We start from the raw sequence: 9,494 nt of genomic DNA, 5'->3' as shown, positions 1-9,494 counted from the left end.
TAAATTTGAAAAATAAAATGGTCAATGTTTATATTAAAATATTTCATTATGATAAAAATTTATTGATGGTTGTTAGTGGTGGTTTTAATTCCTTATATTACTTATATTACTCAGAAAATAAATCTAAGTTTGAAAAGATTTGTGACATTGATTTAATTTTGGGGTTTTTAACTTATTTTTTTATTACTTAAAAGGCATATAAAGATTGATTGATAAGTAAGTTGTTTAATTAAACAACAAAACGATATGTTATATATGTTATATGTTACAATAAACAATTTATTCCCACTTTTTTTTTTTTATATATAAAAAAAGTAAGGTCAAGACTTGTGATCATCCGGCCAACTTCAAAGAGGCTAGTCCCATGCACCTATATTTTTTTTTTTAAAATTTTTTTTATTTTCTTTGTTGTGTTTTCATCGAAAAAACACTAATTAACTTGCTTTTTAATTTTAACATGGTTTTTAAATGATTTAATTGAATTTTAATAACTTATTTTTTAAAATTATTATGTATTTAAAATAACAATAATAAATCGCCAATAAAAATTCAATTAAAATCTTTTTTTTTTAATTATATAATTTTAAATATATATTTTAAATTATATATATATATATATATATTCTTAAAAAAATAAATATATAATTCTTTTTTCAAGACCAAGTAATATTTTTGGGTTATTCTTTCACAAATAATCTCCAATTAAGACAGGATTTCCACACGAATACATAAAACGTTTATGATAATTGATACAGTTAGGAGAAAGTTTTTCAGAAATAAATTTATAGAAAAGCAAAAAAAAAAAAAAAGGAAAGAAATCTATGCATTTTTCCCTGGTGGAATTGCAGAAGGGGACGAAGCATCGTCAGGCTCAGGAATAGAGAGAGAAAAGAGAGGATCGACATTCGCACAAGTAACAAACGGAGCACGTGGCAAACATACAGAATCTTGATCCTCAACAACACACAACGCTGCAATTTTATCTATGCACACCAGAAAACAGAGAGGGAGAGGGAGAGGGGCTGTTGGAAAAAGAATCCACGCACCAAGTAAGAATTAAATTCCTTCTGTAAAAATGGACACTACAAATGCGGTAAAGGGAATAATAAAAGAGTAGGTTCCTAGTTGGGGTAGTTGCAAGAGCACATTGGAAGGGAGGGGTTATTCTGGTATCGGATTCTTGTTTGTTTAATCCAACTCATGCCTACTTAATTCCCCCAAGAATGCGAATTCCAAAGAAGCCGGTTTCCTTTTGCCTTTCTCTTTTCTCTCCTGAATTTCCCCGTCCTTTCGATTCTCGAATTAGCTTCGTTTCGGGATTTCATTATAAAACTCCTAACTTCTCCTTCGCTAAACCAAAGCAAATTCACTCCGCAGGTTAGCTCTCTCTCTCTCTCTCTCTACTGATGTCGTTTCTCATTTTATTAAATTGTTTTGAAAATCTGCATCATTCCTCGTTTTATCGTTGAAGAAATATGAGTTTTTTTAGTGTAAAATTTGGTGGAATCATAGGTGGAATTAGAGTAGGTTTTGATGGAGGAATTGGATTTTTAGGTGTTACTTTGGAGCGAATGATGGAAGATACTTAGACTGGGAACATGCACTTTCACTCTGTGCTTTTTGATTCAAATTTGCAGGTAAGATGTCAGCAATTGAGGTTTTTTTTTTTTTCTTTTTTTTTTTTAAAATAAAAACCTTTTAGGTTGAGTTCTTGGTTTTACTCTTCTTTTTTTTTTTTACCAAGAAAACAGTGTTTTTATTTCTGCAGAGGACTTCATGGCTGTTGTGTGCTGTTTGCTAGTCATTTCACCTATAGTGTTGGATTATGTAGATTGGTCAACTTGATCATAAGAGCACTTAACCCCCTTTTTTTTTTCTTTTTTCTTTTTCTTTTCTTTTTTCTTTAATCATGCGTGTTTTGCATCTATCTAATATGGCTTAATGCGAGTCGTGTATGTACCATAAAACCTTGTTTTCTTGAATTTGTTGAGTAATGGATTTCTTTCGTGTTGTGCATGGTGTAATTTGAATGTCATTATTTATCGATGTTAAAAGTTAATTCTTTTGAATATCTCAGGAGTCAATCAGTTGCACATGAGCTATAAGATGGACAAGGGTCAGAAGGCTGTTTTAGGTGACCAGAGATTGGGCTCTGAGCTTATGGAGAGTAGGGATGGAGTTCAAGAACCATGCATATGGTCATCTCCTGAAGGGGGGAAAGATGAAGCTGAACTTGGAAAACGGATCTTCTGCAATAGGTCATTGAACATGAGAAATATTATAGCTGTCGGCTTTGATATGGATTACACATTGGCACAGTATAAGCCTGAAACCTTTGAGAAACTTGCGTATGAAGGCACGATTGAAAAGTTGGTGTCTAATCTTGGCTATCCTGAAGAGGTTTGTCTTTCTTAAAACCTGTGCTGCTTTGCTCCATTGAATTTGACAGTATGTTGGCTAAGAATGGTGTTTCTATGCAGTTGTTGGGCTGGACATTTAATTGGAAGTACATGGTCAGAGGATTGGTTGTAGATAAAAAGAGAGGCAATATCTTGAAGGTTACTCATCAATAGTTTCTCATTAGCTGTTTTTTACTTAAAGAACATTTGTGTGGGAAAATATTTGAACTAGTGATTTGCAATATACAGATGGATCGTCATAAATATGTGAAAGTGGCATACCATGGATTTAGAGAGTTGACCAAGGAAGAGAAAGTTGGCACCTATGGGAATACTCTGATACGAGATGCTTTTGACGAGCCAGATTATGCGCTTATTGATACTCTTTTCTCATTAGCTGAAGCCTATTTGTTTTCCCAGCTTGTTGACTTTATGGACAAAAACCCAGGAAGAGTTCCAGCAAGAGTAGAGTAAGAATGCAGCTTTTATTTTTATTGTCTTATGTGGTACCAGGTCTTTTATTTATTTATTTATTTATGTGAATTCTCTATAATGGTAAATTCCAACTAAACCAAATCCCTTTTCTCTTCCCCTTCATATGCTGATTCAATTTTGCCAACTTAGTTGTTGCTATAACTTTGTTTAAGATTAAAAAAGCTTTAAGGGCCTAAAATATACCAACTTCAGGCAGAACATGTTTCTCTGCTGTGAACTTCACTGGTTTGGCAATAAAAGTGTGCGCTTTGAATGGTAAAAACAAGCATGTTTACATATGTGGTTTAAATACCAGCAGAAACATCATAGTACAGCTACATAATACAGATGGGGTTTTTAACAATGAATTATTCATTTCCTTGCAAAGGGTTTCCATATTTACGGTTATCCAACTTTTAGGAGTCAAGTAATTATTGGGGTTCGTATTAAAGATGAAATGTTATGGTATTGCTATTGAATAACATCCACAAGAATCACCTGCAGTTGTTTGTAGATAATAAATAACCAATTGATGTGGTAGAGGGTAGACCTGTTCTTCAATGAAGTGTAGATCTTGAAAGCTCATTGTTTCACAACCAACTCTTTCAGCTATGCTCGCATGTACAAAGATGTTCGATCTGCTGTTGATATGTGCCATCGTGATGGAACTTTAAAGCAAATGGTAGCAAAAGATCCTAAAAAGTAAGTTAAAAAATTGGCATTAATTCCTCAAGCGGTTGTCAATCATTGGTGATATTTCTGCTTTTCTATTTATGCTGTTTTTCTAGTTAAGAAGGCTATATTTATTAGTTAAGAAGAGACCTTAATTGCAGTTTGTTTTGCTGAATAGACAAATGATCTAATGGATGCTGGTTTAGACAGAATAGACAAATGATTTATATAATTTTTAGGTTATTTGGAAAAGGTTCTTTAACTTGTTCTTCTTTATTTTTGGTTATGGGTGCTTTTGTCTTTATGTCTCTGGGCTTCATCTACTAGGTACATCAACGAGGATAAGTCTATAGTTCCACTTCTCAAAATGCTCAGGGATTCTCGACGGGCAACGTTCTTGGTAACAAATAGGTAATAAATCTTCCCCTCCCCATTCCTGTTCTTTTCCCCATTGGAATGCTATGGATAATGAATATCTTTTCATATTCAGAACAAATGTTACATAACATCCTAGCAGATTTCTTTCTAGTTTCTTGCATGTGACTTTTCTGGATGTTACAACTTACTTGAGATGGGACTATAAGTAATCATTGCTTTATCTTTGCAGTTTGTGGGACTATACAAATATTGTGATGAATTTTCTCTGCGAGTCCCGTACACTCGATGGTTGCAACTTTGATTGGCTTCAGTACTTTGATGTTGTCATCACTGGCAGGTAATGTTTTTTTCCTTAAAATAGCATATTTAACAGCTAAAATATTGATTGTTGATTCCTTTTTTTTTTTATTAAAGAAGTTTAGTAATTAGCATTTGGCATATAATTTGCACCAAAATTGCAAAAATATTATTTTAACTAATGGCCAGCTTCCATCAGCATGTTATAAAACCATGGATTGCATTCTTAAAGATGCTTTTAATAGTCTTGTTCTGATAATAAGATAGAATTATATCCACACTTTGAAGTATTAATTTTCACTCTTGTTTGAAAAATTCTGTTCTGCCAGTAGCTCCAATATTTTGTGTTTTTAGGGTAATTTATGACAGTTGTTGACTTTGACTATATATACAGTGCAAAACCGGGATTTTTCCATGAAGAAAGTAATGCTAATCTTTTTGAGGTTGAACCTGAATCTGGCAAGCTTATCAATACTGATAATGGAACTCCTATGGCTCAGGTTAGTGTAGCAGTCTATTGTCTCTTAAACCTGTTTGACATTCTTATGCTTCTCCTTATTATGTCTGTCGGTGTATTTTTTATTCTTTTTTTAAAAAGGTCGGAAATACTTCACCTAGCATAACACTGAAGAAGCAAAATGAGCGTTGCAGGGTTTTCCAGGTATGTTAAGAACGTTCTTAGTTAATTAAATCCATCTAAGCAATTGTATATAAAAGGCAACATCAATGACTTAGATCACATCAACTGAATTTTTAGATGGAAATGACAAATACGAATCTGACATTTCAGGGAGGGACTGTTCGTCATCTGCATAAATTACTCTCAATTGGGTCAAGTTCACAGGTAATTCTTTTGTCCTGTTTATCATTCTTAATTCCTTGAACAAATTATATTTCCTTCTAGTATTCCATTTTTGTTAAATGGGCGTGCAAGGCATGGAAGGAAAGTACTGCTCATAAACATGAAAGAAAAAACCTTTCTTGTGATTATATACTGTACTTCTGGGCATATTGCATGACTGCTCTTTTGTACTGTTATTTTGCGGAATTATATCCATGGCAAGAAAGAATGTGGGTTTGTTATTTCTCTTTTTTTGTTTTAATATTGAGTAACTTTATGATTGATGGTTGAAATCTTTTATACTGTTATTTTGCGGAACTAATCTTTTTTTGGTTTGTCATTTTGCTTACATCAGATGCTTGCTCTCGATATGCTTTTTTTTTGGATTCATGCATGTGAATTTTAGATCTAACAACTGTTTAATCCCATAGGTTCTGTATGTTGGGGATCATATCTATGGAGATATTTTACGCAGCAAAAAAGTTCTTGGTATTGCACTCTTTCTTGTCTTCTGATTCCTATTTTCTGTAGCCTTTGAAGCTAATATGGACTGGTTATGAATTATCATTTTATGTAAGGCACTTATGTAATCAACAAATGGGGCGTGCACAAAACTATTTTAGGGTCTGCATGGGGAATGAATAAAAATAGAAGTTGACACGAGCTATCTCTAATTCCTCACTTGAACATCTAGAATCCCCCCTTGCACATCAAGCCCATCAATCACAGTTTTGCAATTAAAATATTATATTTAGCCATAGCTATGGGGTGTGGTGTGTGTCTTGTGTTGGTTTTTGTGGTTTACCTGCCCTTTATGCCTCTATGAGCAGGTTGGAGAACAATGCTTGTTGTTCCAGAGCTTGAGGCAGAGGTAAAACTGCTTTGGGAACTAAGGGACTCACGCAAGGTAATTTTTGAAATTTCTTACGCTCTGATGACAGTTTTTTTATGCCTCGGCCTTGTAGAAAAGGCTAACAGTGGAAGTTCAAGATTCTGAATCTCACAAAGGCATATTCGTTAATAAACACCAATTACTATTAGTTGTTTGGTTAATTGTACAGTCACAGAAATCTACCTTCGTAATATTAATTTCTATTACTTAAATTGCTCAAACCGAATCATTGCATGGAATGCATTGAGGAACTGTAAAATTGGTGCATCTCTTGTGCTGGAAGTCGGAGAGCAATATTTATGTCTTCTTCCTTAGATACCTATATTTCAGGACTCACTGTTGCTATGTTGGACTGTTTTACTACTAGTTATCCAGGTGGTCATGAGATGCTTAAGTTTGTCCATTTTGTGGTCCAATGTTTGAAATCTAATGATAATTAAGCTATTCGAGGATTTATTAAGTTGTTTATCCTGGTCAAGTCAGTTGCTCTTCTTTTCCCTTGCATAAACTTTTTGCAGGCACTTCAGTTGATGAGAAGTGACCGTGATCACATTGAAGATCAAATACATCGTCTAAGGTGGTCTCTCGAGTAAGTACATATCTGGAGTCTTATTTTCTGATCATACTATGATATAAAATCACCTCTTAACACCCCCAAACCAACTTTATCTAAAGTCTGAAAGGTAATGGGAAATTTTATGTAGAGTTGTATAATCTGTTTCTCCCAACCAATCGATCCATGGTAGGGATTTTCCTAAATTGTTCTTGTCTTTGCTTTGTTACATAAGCTGCCAAAATGTGGTGCTTTTTATTGCAATGTGGTAGATGCAGAATAAAATGAAACCTGCAGTTTGGATTTTGAACATTGTGTTGTGCACTAATAAACTTGCTTCAAGTAATTTCGAAGATGGAATACTGCTGACATGAGTAAAACAAAACTTGTGAAAGAAATGATTGATCTGGTATGATTTTAGTTCTTTTGCTTGAAAAAAGTGAAACTGGAATTTCATACACAGCTTTGAAGATCTTAAAGCCGATCAGAAGCAGGAGAAGTCTGCTTTGGTAGAGGATCTGGAGGTTAGGTTGCTTGTTTGTGATGCTAGTGTTGCTATTGGAATATTTACAGATAGATTATTAAAGTCAAAGATTATTAAAGTCAGTGATTAGTTATTCAATGGTTTCTTTGAACAGTTCCAGAGGGATCAAGTAAGAATCAAACATCAACAGGCTCAACGAGAATGTCACCAAAAGGTAAAGCTGCTCTGTTGTCCCCTGCGACCCCCAACTCTCTGCAACCAGTCTAATAAAAAGGTTTTGATTTTTGACTTCACTGATTAATTTACAGTTTCACAAGGTCTGGGGACAACTCATGAAGACGGGCTACCAAAACTCTCGCTTTGCTCATCAGGTGAGATCTAAGTCCTTCCATCATAGAACCTAGAGCTGCTTTGTGCGTGCTTTCTTTTCAAAAATGCTGGGCCAAAATTATCCTACATTTTTAATTTTTTTTTTATATCATGAAGCCTCAGTGTTCATTTCGGTTTGTTCTTAAATGTCTTCTGCGAAACAGGTTGAGAGATTTGCCTGTCTTTATACCAGTCAAGTATCCAACTTAAGCCTTTACTCTCCGAACAAATACTATAGACCCGGTGAAGATTTCATGCCCCACGAATTCAATATTCTTCCAATGTGAACCCTGTTTGCTTGCTGACTACAGTTTAAAAGGGGGCATGATTTAATTTTTTTTTTTTTGCCATGGAAAAGGATAATGATATCCTTTAACAAAATGTTTTTTTTTTTCCTTGAATGAAAGTGTGACATGAATAACTCTGTTTTTATACAACAGATGCTTACGACTGTATTCCAAATATTGTCTATAGTAGCTACGAGATTTGCTCGATTGAATCATGATTTCTTCCTTCTTATTCCAACTTAAAAAGTGTGGCTATATTCTGAGCGTTTATATTGATAGCAACAAGCATATCACACAGTTTTGACTTTTGAGTTGTTAACAAAGGTGAGAGGAGATTGACATATTTTAGAGAGATACTGAGCAAGAGAACCAAGGAAAATTTGATCATTGATCATGCACGTTATATGATTTGGTTCATTAAGGAAAACTTTTAGGTCGCGTCATTGTTTCAGGGTAAAAGAAAGGGATGGTTGAGACAAAATCCTAGATGGAATAGAAGATGTGGTAGTGTCATAGAAGATATAATTATTAAATAATTATGATAGATATGTATTATAATGTTTGAAATAATATATAGATCAAAATGCAATTATCTTCAAGAATAAAATGTTTGTTATGCTTAATATTTTAAATTTGATTTGTATCTGTTTCAATTTTGCCTTTTATTCAAGTAGTTTTTTCTTTACAAAATTGCCTAAAGCCTATGTTTTTTTAAATCCAATCATCGATGTTATGTTAATAATCACTCTGTTCTCTTTTTCTATTAGCTTTTGTTTGGCAAGTTGCTATAAGTTTTCGAAGAGATTTTGAATACTATTCTAGAATAATTCATGATTTGTTCAAGATAAAAAATTCTAATAATTGATAAGATCAGATAAGTCATTATTTTTATTTTATTGATAATCAATATTATTTTTTTGAATTAATTTAAACTCATAGAAATTGTACTAAAAAAAGATTTGCAATCATTGTAAAAGAAATAACTCATTGCTAAGAAGATATAATCAAATTATGATTTACTTGATCATTAAATCATTTCTCTAAATATATTTAATAATAAAATAAGTATTTAAACCAATTATTATAATCTAATTTTGAGTCAAAATTCTTTTATGTAAAAAAAAATATTTTTCTGAAATATTCAAAAAGTAAAAAAGAATCATAAATTCAAAACCCAAAAATATTATCAAGATATAAATAGATAAACTTTTGAGCTACAATAGGCTAAAAACACTGAAAGGATAGTAAGATTGGAATATTATTGGCAAGATAGGCTGAAGAATGACTTAATTGAAGCAAAATTAAGTTTGAAAGTAAATTTGGATAAAATTAAAAGAATTAATTAAGTTCAATTGTTCAATTAAACTTTTAATGGGTTTAATTGATTTAGTTAAAGACTTAATTGAAAAAAAATTAAGTTTGGAGGTTTAATTCAGCTCAATTTGCAATAATTACAAGATCAAGGACCCAAATGAACTTTAGAGAGTCTACTTGGTGCAAACATGAGCTTAATTGTAAGAAGTTTTAAGGTTAAAGTTCATTAACTACCAAATTGAAGAATCCTAAAACCAATGATCCTTGTGAAGCAGGAATGAAAAGTAGAGGATTCGATTGAAACATTCCAAGAGTGAAATTGAAAAAACTCTAAAAATTGGGTTTGATTAAGGGCTTATTTGAAAAATTTAAAAGAGTTGGGGCTAAATTGAAGAAGATACTATAGATGAAAGGCCGTTTATTTGGAAAAGAGAAACCATAGACAAGTTGCCCTATTTTAACCCAATCCTGATCCTTATCCTCTCACAAAATACCTATTTTTTTTCTTTCCAAAATGCAGTAATGATTCCTATC

General features: G+C 32.7%; 1 protein-coding gene across 3 annotated transcripts; it reads left to right on the top strand.

The window, feature by feature from the left end:
- Positions 1 to 762: 762 nt before the first annotated feature.
- On the top strand, positions 763 to 7,861 carry LOC118035715 (uncharacterized). Of its 3 annotated transcripts, XM_035041335.2 has the most exons (18): positions 1,239 to 1,377; positions 1,555 to 1,637; positions 2,078 to 2,400; positions 2,481 to 2,558; positions 2,649 to 2,869; positions 3,483 to 3,575; positions 3,873 to 3,956; positions 4,153 to 4,260; positions 4,615 to 4,720; positions 4,819 to 4,881; positions 5,011 to 5,064; positions 5,493 to 5,550; positions 5,892 to 5,968; positions 6,472 to 6,542; positions 6,970 to 7,030; positions 7,145 to 7,204; positions 7,299 to 7,361; positions 7,524 to 7,861. In XM_035041335.2, the coding sequence occupies exons 3-18, from the start codon at positions 2,095 to 2,097 to the stop codon at positions 7,644 to 7,646; spliced, it is 1,626 nt and encodes a 541-aa protein (XP_034897226.1). In that variant the 5' UTR covers positions 1,239 to 1,377; positions 1,555 to 1,637; positions 2,078 to 2,094; the 3' UTR covers positions 7,647 to 7,861. The 3 variants fall into 3 exon arrangements, with proteins under 3 accessions (XP_073260770.1, XP_034897225.1, XP_034897226.1); XM_073404669.1 differs by lacking the exons at positions 1,239 to 1,377; positions 1,555 to 1,637 and adding an exon at positions 763 to 1,049; XM_035041334.1 differs by lacking the exon at positions 1,555 to 1,637 and having other exon boundaries at positions 763 to 1,377.
- Positions 7,862 to 9,494: the final 1,633 nt, after the last annotated feature.

The sequence above is a fragment of the Populus alba genome, chromosome 14 (genome assembly GCF_005239225.2).
Source record: "Populus alba chromosome 14, ASM523922v2, whole genome shotgun sequence".
NCBI lineage: Eukaryota > Viridiplantae > Streptophyta > Magnoliopsida > Malpighiales > Salicaceae > Populus > Populus alba.
This window is presented reverse-complemented; position numbering and strand designations above follow the sequence as displayed.